General features: G+C 46.0%; 1 protein-coding gene across 1 annotated transcript in view; it reads right to left on the reverse strand.

The window, feature by feature from the left end:
- The window catches only part of TTC31 (tetratricopeptide repeat domain 31), a 146,489-nt gene that overhangs the window by 95,420 nt on the left and 38,819 nt on the right, over positions 1–12,250 (reverse strand). Inside the window, exon 2 of the mRNA XM_075352239.1 lies at positions 862–956. Within this exon, the coding sequence (XP_075208354.1) occupies positions 862–936 (75 nt within the window). The 5' untranslated portion in view covers positions 937–956. The remainder of the gene's footprint in view (positions 1–861; positions 957–12,250) is intronic.

The raw sequence follows: 12,250 nt of genomic DNA on the forward strand, positions 1-12,250 counted from the left end.
TTAACGCTAAAGGACATGTGCACCTTTATCTTTTTAAGGTGCACATGTCCCCCCCCCCGCAGCGCTCTTACCTCCGATCCCCGCAGCGCTGTGATCCGTGGCTTCGTTTTGACCGTCCGCCTCCCGTCCTACGGTTGCGGCCTACTCGCAGTGATCCAGCGGCGTGACGTCAGCGGGCCGCACGCTCCATTGAAATGAATGGAGGCGCGCTCGCGGACGGGCAGAACGAAGCCACGGATCCCCGCAGCGCTGACATCGGAGGTAAGAGAGCTGCGGGGGGAGGACATGTGCACACTGTGACTGGCTGCACCTTAAAAAATAAAGGTGCACATGTCCTTTAAGTAAAAATACTGGTTTTCCTATTAAACTGGTTTTCCTATTAAAAGTCCTAAATAAACAGTAGGCTTAAAGGACTGATGTATTCACTGAAGATGTTTGCTTACTTCAAATGTTAGAGATAGGCTATTGTTAAAAAGTACTTACTCTCTGTAGTTCAATTCTGAGTGTTTAATAGTGCAAATAAAAATTATTAGGTTTCATAATCAACTGTTTTAATATTTTTATTTGTGTAAAACAATTAGATTTGCAAAAAGACAAAGTTTTGCTTGTGTACAACTTGATTAAAAAATCTGATTTAAATCAAATGATTTAAATCAAAAAAATCTGATTTAAATCAAAAAAATCTGATTTTTTTGATTTTTTTAAAAAAATCAAGATTTTTATCCACCCTGCTCTTAGATTAGGTGGCAAAACCTGGTGATAGACTCCTTTTAATGCCCCACTAAAGCACTGGAAAAAAAAAATGCACTTTTATTTTTTCCTTTTTCCTTCCAAGATCCAGAATTTTAATTTTATATTTACCTTTCTGCCAATGTAGACGTAGCCACACGAGGGCTTGTTTTTCAAGACACCAGATGTCGTTTTGAATGACGCCATTCACTTCACCATATAATGCACTGAAAAGAAAATAAAAAAAATTAAATTCCAAGAGGGTGAAATGTTTTAAAAAAAAATAAAATATGCAATTTCTCCATTATTTTTTAGTGCCATCAATCTCTACTGCACTTTACAGACATCATAACAGACGTTATGGGGTAAAAAAAATAATAAAAAAAAAAAGTAAAAGTTCAGAATCTTGTAAAAGGAAAAAAAAACAAAAAATTAGATAGCATCACAATTTTTCAAAACAGTCTTTCTTTTGTTGTTTCAACGGAGCTATACGAGGGTTTGCTTATTGCATGCCAAGCTACCATTTGGGTACATATGATGTTTTTGTTTTCTTTTTATTGCATTTTCTTCTTTTTTGGCAGGGGGGGCAAGGATTTTGTAGGCATAAATACTATTGAAAAAAGGGGAATAGTAACATTATTAATATTTATTATAGCGCCTTTGGTTCCATGGCGCTTTACATCTGAAAAAGGGATATACATAGACAAGTACAATAATGATCAACAAAACAAGGCACAGACTGGTACAGGAGGAGAGAGGACCCTGCCCGCCCGAGAGGGCTCACACAGTCTACAGGGGGAGGAGAGAGGACCCTGCCCGCGAGGGCTCACACAGTCTACAGGAGGAAGAGAGAGGACCCTGCCCACGAGGGCTCACACAGTCTACAGGAGGAAGAGAGAGGACCCTGCCCGCGAGGGCTCACAGTCTACAGGAGGAGGAGAGAGAGGACGCTGCTCGCAAGGGCTCACAGTCTACAGGAGGAGGACCATGCCTGCAAGGGATCATAGTCTACAAGGGATGGGTAAGAATACAGTAGTAGAGGGTAGAGCAGGTCAAGGAGGGATGGAGCATTGCCCCCCACCTCCCCCCGGGGCATTTGCGGAGGCCCTCATGACACTTGATGGGTGGGGAGGTCAAGGTGTCATGGGGGGGAGCGGAGAGCGAGCCCGTTTTTGAAATAAAGCAATGACCAAGAGGGAGGAGCGGCACATTTCCCGCTCTTGGGGACAGAAGTGAGAGTACCACCCGCCCTCCCTCATATTTTGGGGTATGTTTGGGATGTTCAGGGGGTGGGGTGCGGGGTTGTTTATGGGTCGTAGTGGCTGGGTGGCGGTTTTTATTGGTGGGTCCTTGAAGTTAGTTGAAAATTGGTTCGGGGAATCCATCTGGGTATGGATCCTCTCATTGGCAGAATGGCTGGTCACCTGGTGATTTTGTGGGGATTCCCGACGGGGTATGTCGGGGTCCCTGTGGGTGGTTGGGGTTAACGGAGGATTAACCCTTACCGTTTGGTGCTCCTGAGCCAGTGTGGGTAACAGCTGGGGGCAAGTTGGTGTGTATGGTTCGGTTGGTAGAAATCACCAGGGTTTGTAGCTTCAAGGACCTTACCATATTGCAATGTTTGCATTTGTTATGCATTTTGTTTAATAAATGGCTGCTATGGCCAAAATTATCCAAAAGAAAAATTGGTGTCTGTGCAGTCATTTTAGATAAGAAATGGGAAAGGAGGGGTGGAGTATGGAAAGACCGGAGTCAACATTTCCAGGGTCATGTGGTGCTATGGTGGACTGAGTGTTACTGAAGGTTGTAGGCTTGAAAAGGAGCTGGGTCTTCAGGTTCCTTCTGAAGGTTTCCATGGTAGGCGAGAGTCTGATATGTTGTGGCAGAGGATTCCTAAGTATGGGGGAGGCACAGGAGAAATCTTGGATGCGATGGTGGGAAGAGGAGATGAGAGAGGGGAGTAGACAAGGCGATCTTGTGAGGATCGGAGGTTGCGTGCAGGTGAGTACCGGGAGACTAGGTCACAGATGTATGGAGGAGACAAGTTGTGGGTGGCTTTGTATGTCCTGGTTAGGTTTTTAAACTGGAGTCATTGGGTAATGGGAAGCCAGTGAAGGGATTGCAGAGAGGAGAGGCCAGGGAATAGGGGACCGGTGGATTAGTCGGGCAGCATAGTTTAGAATAGATTTTAGGGGTGCGAGACTGTTAGAATGGAGGCCACAGAGCAGAGGGTTGCAATAGTCCACGTGGGAGCTAACAAGGGCACACACTAGGGAAAGAAATGTACAAATCCGGGAAATATTTTTGAGTTGGAGATGGCAGAAAGTGAAGAGGGCTTAGAATATGTGGCTTGAAAGAAAGAGCAGTCAAGGGTCACCCCCAGGCAACAAACACATGGGACTAGGTAGAGGTAAAGAGGTAAAGAGGTAAAGCCCTTGACTTTGATGGATAGGTCTGTTGGGGTGGTAGAGTGAGGAGGAAGAAAGATAAGGAATTCTGTTTTATCCATGTTCAGATTTAGAAATCAGGCAAAGAAAAAATGATGAAATAGCAGACAGACATTGTGGGATTCTGGTTAGTGAGGAGGTGATATCAGGTCTAGAGAGGTACAGTGCCTACAAGTAGTATTCAACCCCCTGCAGATTTAGCAGGTTTGATAAGATGCAAATAAGTTAGAGCCTGCAAACTTCAAACAAGAGCAGGATTTATTAACAGATGCATAAATCTTACAAACCAACAAGTTATGTTGCTCAGTTAAATTTTAATAAATTTTCAACATAAAAGTGTGGGTCAATTATTATTCAACCCCTAGGTTTAATATTTTGTGGAATAACCCTTGTTTGCAATTACAGCTAATAATAGTCTTTTATACGACCTGATCAGGCCGGCACAGGTCTCTGGAGTTATCTTGGCCCACTCCTCCATGCAGATCTTCTCCAAGTTATCTAGGTTCTTTGGGTGTCTCATGTGGACTTTAATCTTGAGCTCCTTCCACAAGTTTTCAATTGGGTTAAGGTCAGGAGACTGACTAGGCCACTACAACACCTTGATTTTTTTCCCTCTTGAACCAGGCCTTGGTTTTCTTGGCTGTGTGCTTTGGGTCGTTGTCTTGTTGGAAGATGAAATGACGACCCATCTTAAGATCCTTGATGGAGGAGTGGAGGTTCTTGGCCAAAATCTCCAGGTAGGCCGTGCTATCCATCTTCCCTTGGATGCGGACCAGATGGCCAGGCCCCTTGGCTGAGAAACAGCCCCACAGCATGATGCTGCCACCACCATGCTTGACTGTAGGGATGGTATTCTTGGGGTCGTATGCAGTGCCATCCAGTCTCCAAACGTCACGTGTGTGGTTGGCACCAAAAATCTCGATCTTGGTCTCATCAGACCAGAGAACCTTGAACCAGTCTGTCTCAGAGTCCTCCAAGTGATCATGAGCAAACTGTAGACGAGCCTTGACATGACGCTGTGAAAGTAAAGGTACCTTACGGGCTCGTCTGGAACTGAGACCATTGCGGTGGAGTATGTTACTTATGGTATTGACTGAAACCAATGTCCCCACTGCCATGAGATCTTCCCGGAGCTCCTTCCTTGTTGTCCTTGGGTTAGCCTTGACTCTTCGGACAAGCCTGGCCTTGGCACGGGTGGAAACTTTCAAAGGCTGTCCAGGCCGTGGAAGGCTAACAGTAGATCCATAAGCCTTCCATTTCCGGATGATGCTCCCAACAGTGGAGACAGGTAGGCCCAACTCCTTGGAAAGGGTTTTGTACCCCTTGCCAGCCTTGTGACCCTCCACGATCTTGTCTCTGATGGCCTTGGAATGCTCCTTTGTCTTTCCCATGTTGACCAAGTATGAGTGCTGTTCACAAGTTTGGGGAGGGTCTTAATTAGTCAGAAAAGGCTGGAAAAAGAGATAATTAATCCAAACATGTGAAGCTCATTGTTTTTTGTGCCTGAAATACTTCTTAATACTTTAGGGGAACCAAACAGAATTCTGGTGGTTTGAGGGGTTGAATAATAAATGACCCGCTGAATAAACTTTTCTCAATTTAAAAAAAAAATAAAAAAAGAAATAACATTCTTTTTTGCTGCAGTGCATTTCACACTTCCAGGCTGATCTACAGTCCAAATGTCACAATGCCAAGTTAATTCCGAATGTGTAAACCTGCTAAATCTGCAGGGGGTTGAATACTACTTGTAGGCACTGTAGATCTGCGTATCATCAACATGGAGATGATACTGAAAGCTGTGGGACTCTGAGCTGTCCTAGGCCGAAGGTGTAGATGGAGAGCAGCAGGGGTCCAAGAACTGAACCTTGGGGGACACCGACAAATGGGAGGCGAGATGAGGAGGTGGTGAGAGAGTGGGACACGCTGAAAGTTTGGTTGGATAGGTATGAGGAGATCCAAGATGGCGCCAAGTCTGATGCCCAGAGATGAGAGAATACATAGTAGAAGGGAATGGTCCAGTGTGTCGAAGGCAGAGGACACGTCCAGGAGGAGGACAGAGTAGTGTCGCTTGGCTTTGGCAGTTAGTAGGTCATTGGTGACTTTAGTTAGGGCAGTTTCAGTGGAATGAAGCCAGATTTTAAGAGGTCAAAGAGGAAGCAGGAAGAGAGGACATCAAGTTGTCCCTTTACTAATACATTTCCAGGAGGAATCATGGAGGAACGGTACAATGCAGAATGCCAAGATAAGATCCCCAATACAAGTATTTACTTAATCGGACATGTCAGGAAAGTAAATAGTATTTTTCCACTACTTTTTCCCCCCATTATTGGGGGGCCGCGGGGGGGGGGGGGGTAGTCTTCATGAGGAGATTCCTGAACCACAAGTCTTATTATTGTGGTTTTCACACAGAGGTTTCTACTTTATGCCAATTCAACATTTTTTTTAATGCATCAGAAGAGGAGAACAACAGAAAGGACGGAGAAGAGTTTTTCTTGGCTCCTGGATGTGGACACAAGATGTGGTGCCCAGAAGCATTAGTGGGCAGCGGAGCATGCGATTGTTTGTTTGGCGCGGCTCGTCTACAGCTGAGCTCCGTCGTCTCTGTGAAATCTTACTCTTTTCACCCTTTGCTCATATTTTTCAGATCAGAATAGTTTTCCGGTGCAGGACTTCTTGGCTTTTGTGCTCATGTCATAAAGCAGAGAAGTGCAAAAGGGAACTGCTGGAAAATGGAAAAATGAAATCCGCCAATGCAGCAGTTCTGCGTGCCATTCTCCGATCCGCCGGAGCGGCAAGCAGCAGTGGGCACCAGATAAGACGGCACCAGCCAAACCCTCATCACAGGCAATTTTTACAGGATCCGAAATGAAAAAAAAAGCGTCAGCCACCATCAGCATGTTATCACATCAAAATGTTCAGGTCTTCATTTGTGAGCATTTCTATAGTAAGATAGTAAACACTTAATGAGGCCATAAATAAGCAAAATGTCTGTATAACAAAAATTCTACAAGTTCCTAACATTTTGTGTCTTAATGTTGCACTATTTTCAAGACCTCTGCTTGCTGCCAAGAAATGAGAACTCACTTGCTTTACATCCAAATGCTGGAAACATGCGCAGACTTTCACCCAAATACAGAAGAAGATCATTACCTATCCACTTTTGGGGGGTTTTTTTTGGGGGGGGGGGGGGGTGTCACACCAAGCACAGAATTTGGGCATCTTCAACAGTGCGGAGCCACCGCTCCGTTTACAAAGGGCATTTCAGAAGTCTGTTCTCGGGACGGAATGTGTCGGTTCCCCAATGATTGGCAAAGTTGGGACAAACTTCTCGCAGTTACTGCATCCCGGGCAATCACATGTTAGCACGTTTTTACATGTGGCTGTGTAGGCCCTTTGTCCCCCTATAGAATGACTTTAGTAGAGATCCGATCTGCCAGTCATGAGAAATCTTTTTTCAAGGCACGGCACTTTTGTTGCTGGGGGTGCACTGGTAGAGATCCGTGATATAAAGCAAATTATATCCAGCACTCCAATATTATGCAAAAAGGATTTTAATTGTATTTGGTGTACAGCAGTTTATTCATCTATAGACGTTTCGGTCAATTTAGCGACTTTTTGTTCTCTCTTTTTCCCCTCTTTTTCACTTCTGGCAGTTTTCTTTGCCTTCTTCTTGTCCTCCCCCCCCCTTTTCTTTTTTCCTCCATTCCCTTTTCTTCCTGTTTTTCACCCTCATTCTTTCATTGCCCCCTTTTTCCCCCTCTACTCTCTTCCTTTATTTTCCTCCTTCACTTTTTCTTCCCCCACCTTTATGCCTTTGTCTTCCTCCTTTCTCCCCCTCCCTTTACTCTCTCCTTTTCCCCCTCCCTTTCCTTTTTTTCTCCTTTCCCTCTCCCCTTTCCCCCTGCCTTTCCTCTCTTTTTCCCCTTTCCCCCCTCCCTTTCCCCCTTTCCCCTTCCCTTTCTCTCCCCTTTTCCCCCTTTCCCCTTCCCTTTCACCCTTTCCCCTTCCCTTTCCTCTTTTCCCCTTTCCCTTTACTCTCTCCTTTCCCCCTCCTTTTCCCCTTTCCCTCCTCCCCCCCTCCCTTTCCTCTCTTTTTCCCCTTTCCCCCTCCCTTTCCCCTTTCCTTTCTTTTTCTCCTTTCCCCCTCCCTTTCCTCTGTCCTTTTCCCCTTTCCCTAATCGCCCCCCCTCCCTTTCCTCTCTCCCCCCCCCCCTTTCATTTTTCTTTACTTACTATTTCCTTTTATTATCTTTTGCTCCTCTCCCCCCACCCTTTCTTTTCCCTTTTTGTGACAATTTAATTACTTTTATTCAATTTATTTGGTCTTTGTATTATTTATTGTCCATTTGTATATGGCTTATTCCTGAGTCACAATCCTTATAAGGTCTTTTGTTTTTAGAAGATATAAATTTAATTTTCTACGTTATTTGTATTATTAGTTCCATCTGGAGAAGGTTGCTAAATTGACCGAAGCGTCTGTATATGAACTGCTGTACACCACATACAATTAAAGTATTTTTTGCATCACACTGGAGTACCTGGATATAATTTGAGTCATAAGAAATCTAACATAGGAGACATAAATCGGTCTGGAAGTGCACTGGGGCGTGTCAGTGCACCTAGAAAAAGCAAAAGTACACTGACACGCCCCAATGCACTTCCAGCCTGATTTGCATATCTCTTGTACCCTAGATTTCTCATAGCTGGCACATCGGATCGCTACAAAAAAAAAAATAAAAAATATATATATAAATTTATTTTGCGGCAGTAGAGCCTATACAGCCATACTGATACTTCCATGTAAAAAAGAAGGTTCTTAAAGAGCAACATCACTGAAATTATTAACATGTATTGCTATTCTCCTGAGCAAGACTCACCCTACTGATACCTTACATGCCAGCAGCGGTCAGGGAATGCTGGGAGTTGTAGTATATTATCACATGGCAGAAATACCCATGTCCCTTACATGCTGCCAAGTTTTCTTCTGCAGTACCATATATCCAGCAAGAACAAAGAGTGGCGGACAGCTTAAACTTCCTTTTAGAAAATGCACTGTGCGGTTTTCAGTGACTACAAGAGACAGACGACGTGTTGATGTAACACTGAAGATTGCAGAATTGTTATTTTCCAAAGATGCTTTCCTGTCCCCCTCTGGCTGTACAAGTGTCAGTTTGTGTGATCAGTAATGATGAGCGGGCACTACCATGCTCAGGTGCTCAGTACTGGTAACTAGTGATGAGCGGGCACTACCATGCTCAGGTGCTCAGTACTGGTAACTAGCGATGACGCGGGCACTACCAATGCTCAGGTGCTCAGTACTGGTAACTAGTGATGAGTGGGCACTACCATGCTCAGGTGCTCAGTACTCGTAACTAGTGATGAGCGAGCACTACCATGCTCAGGTGCTCAGTACTCGTAACTAGTGATGAGCGAGCACTACCATGCTCAGGGGCTCAGTACTCGTAGCTAGTGATGAGTGAGCACTACCATGCTCTGGTGCTCAGTACTGGTAACTAGTGATGAGCAGGCACTACCATGCTCTGGTGCTCAGTACTCGTAACTAGTGATGAGCGGGCACTACCATGCTGAGGTGCTCAGTACTCGTAACTAGTGATGAGCGAGCACTACCATGCTCTGGTGCTCAGTACTGGTAACTAGTGATGAGCGAGCACTACCATGCTCTGGTGCTCAGTACTGGTAACTAGTGATGAGCGGGGCACTACCATGCTCGGGTAGCTCAGTACTTGTAACTAGTGATGAGCGAGCACTACCATGCTGAGGTGCTCAGTACACGTAACTAGTGATGAGCGGGGGCACTACCAATGCTGAGGTGCTCAGTACTCGTAACTAGTGATGAGCGGGCAACTACCATGCTCGGGGTGCTCTGTACTCGTAACTAGTGATGAGCGAGCACTACCATGCTCTGGTGCTCAGTACTTGTAACTAGTGCTCGGGTACTCTAGTTGCGCCATCTGAGCATCCAACTGCTCCTTATAAGTACCAAACACAGTAGTGCTCCCTCATCGCTAGTTATCAGTACAGAGCATGGTAGTGCTCACTCATCACTAGTGTAGAGTTCCTACCATCCGGTACTGCTCACTCATCAGTAATAATCAGTGCCATAGGCCTTTCCAAATTCGGGGTAGTTAGCTCCTACTTTCACATCTTAGTCTAGATACTCAGAACTTCACGTCTGAAAATAATCCCAAATTTGTTCTACCAGCACGCAAATAAAAAAAAAAACACAACAACAACAACAACAACAACAACAAACACAACAACAACAACAACAACAACAACAACAACAACAACAACAACAACAACAACAACAACAACAACAACCAACAACACAACAACAACAACAACACAACAACAACAACAACAACACACACCACACACACACACACACCACACCACACACACACACACACACTTTTTTATCATTATGTCATGTCCAGTTATGCACCTGTTCACACTGCATGTTAGGGAGTGCCGTTGTCTTTTTTTCAACACATAAAGTAGACAACCATAAAAGTTTGTGCAAATCAAAAACTGGCATTAAAACACGAACAAAAAAAAGTGCAAAATCAATAATAATGAATCAGACGCTATATACATACCTCCCAACCGTCCCCGGATTCTGCGGGACTGCCACGATTTTAGAGGGCTGTCCCGCACTTCCGCGGCTCACAGCTGATGTCCCGGCTCCTTAATTTAATAATTACATAAATTATCATCGGCTCTGGATTTTCGGGGCGGCCGGGACTCGAACCCGTGCAACTGTGAGTTCATTGTTTCAAAGGCAGCAGCTTTACCACGTGAGCTACTGCCTGTAATGAAACGAATAGGAAGATTTTGCTATCTTGACCTCTATACTGCAGGTGAGACACCAGAAGCAGGTTATTCAGCTGCAAAGATCGATGAATGGAGGGATAGAGGGAGGGATGGATGATAGAGGGATAGAGGGAGGGATGGAGGGATGATAAAGGGATAGAGGGAGGGATGGAGGGATGAATGGAGGGATAGAGGGAGGGATGGAGGGGATGATAGAGGGATGAATGGAGAGATAGAGGGAGGATGGATGGATGATAAAGGGATGAATGGAGGGGATGAATGGAGAGATAGAGGGAGGGATGGATGGATGATAGAGGGATGAATGGAGGGATGAATGGAGGGATAGAGGGAGGGATGGATGGATGAATGGAGGGATAGTGGGATGAATGGAGGGATAGAAGGAGGGATGGATGGATGGAATGGAGGGATGAGAGGAGGGATGGATGGATGATAGAGGGATGAATGGAGGGATAGAGAGAGGGATGGAGGGATGAATGGAGGGATGAATGGAGGGATGGATGATAGAGGGATAGAGGAGGGATGGAGGGATGAATGGAGGGATAGAGGGAGGGGATGGATGATAGGAGGATAGAGGGAGGGATGGAGGGATGAATGGAGGGATAGAAGGAGGGATGAAGGGAGGGATAGAGGGATGAATGGAGGGATAGAGGGAGGGATGGATGGATGAATGGAGGGATAGAGGGATGAATGGAGGGATAGAAGGAGGGATGGATGGATGAATGGATGGATGATAGAGGGAGGGATGGATGGATGATAGAGGGATGAATGGAGGGGATAGAGAGAGGGATGGAGGGATGAATGGAGGGATGAATGGATGGGATGAATGGATGATGAGGGATGGAGGATAGAGGGAGGGATGGATGGATGATTGAGGGATGAATGGATGGGATAGAGAGAGGGATGGAGGGATGAATGGAGGGATGAATGGAGGGATGAATGGAGGGATGAATGGAGGATGAATGGGAGGGATGGGAGGGATAGAGGGAGGGATGGATGATAGGAGGGATAGAGGGAGGGATGGAGGAATGAATGGAGGGATAGGAGGTGAGGGATTGGATGATAGAGGGATAGAGGGTGGGATGGAGGGATGATTGGAGGGATAGAAGGAGGGATGAAGGGAGGGATAGAGGGATGAATGGAGGGGATAGAGGGAGGGATGGATGGATGAATGAGGGATAGAAGGAGGGATGGATGGATGATAGAGGGATGAATGGAGGGATAGAGAGAGGGATGGAGGGATGAATGGAGGGATGAATGGACGGGATGAATGGAGGGATAGAGAGAGGGATGGAGGGATGAATGGAGGGATGAATGGAGGGATGAATGGAGGGATGAATGGAGGGATGAATGGAGGGATGAATGGAGGGTATGAATGGAGGGATAGGGCGAGGGATGGATGAGTAGAGGGATAGAGGAGGATGGAGGGATGATTGGAGGGATAGAAGGAGGGATGAAGGGAGGGATAGAGGGATGAAGGCAGGGATAGAGGGAGGGGATGAATGGAGGGATAGAGAGGAGGGATGGAGGGATGAATGGAGGGGATGAATGGAGGGATAGAGGAGGGATGGATGATAGAGGGATAGAGGGAGGGCTTGGAGGGATGAAATGGAGGGATAGAAGGAGGATGAAGGGAGGGATAGAGGGATGAAATGGAGGTATAGGGTAGGGAGGATGGATGGATGAATGGAGGGATAGAGGGATGATGGGATGAGGATGATGGAGATGAATGGAGGATAGAGGAGGATGGATGATGGATGGATGAATGGAGGGATAGAGGGAGGGATGGTGGATGATGGAGGGATGAATGGAGGGATATGGAAGGAGAGGGGAATGGAGGGATGAATGGAGGGATGATTGTGAGGGATGAATGGTGGGATGAAAGAGGAATGAATGAGGATAGAGGAGGGATGGACTGATAGGGGATGAGTGAGGGATGCTGGAGGGATGAATGGAGGATAGAAGGAGGGATGATGAGGGATGAGAGAGGGATGATGGGGATGAATGGAGGGATGTATGGAGGGATGAATGTGAGTGGTTGAATGGAGGGATGAATGGAGGGATGGAGGGATGAGGGAGTGATGGATGGATGATGGAGGGATTGAGGGTGAGATGGAGGGATGAATGGATTGGATGAGAGTGTTGATAGAGGGAGGGATGGTTGATAGAGGGTTAGAGGTGAGGATGGAGGGTTGGATTGAAGGAGGATAGAAGGAGGGATG

Source organism: Anomaloglossus baeobatrachus, chromosome 5 (assembly GCF_048569485.1).
Source record: "Anomaloglossus baeobatrachus isolate aAnoBae1 chromosome 5, aAnoBae1.hap1, whole genome shotgun sequence".
NCBI classification, from domain to species: domain Eukaryota; kingdom Metazoa; phylum Chordata; class Amphibia; order Anura; family Aromobatidae; genus Anomaloglossus; species Anomaloglossus baeobatrachus.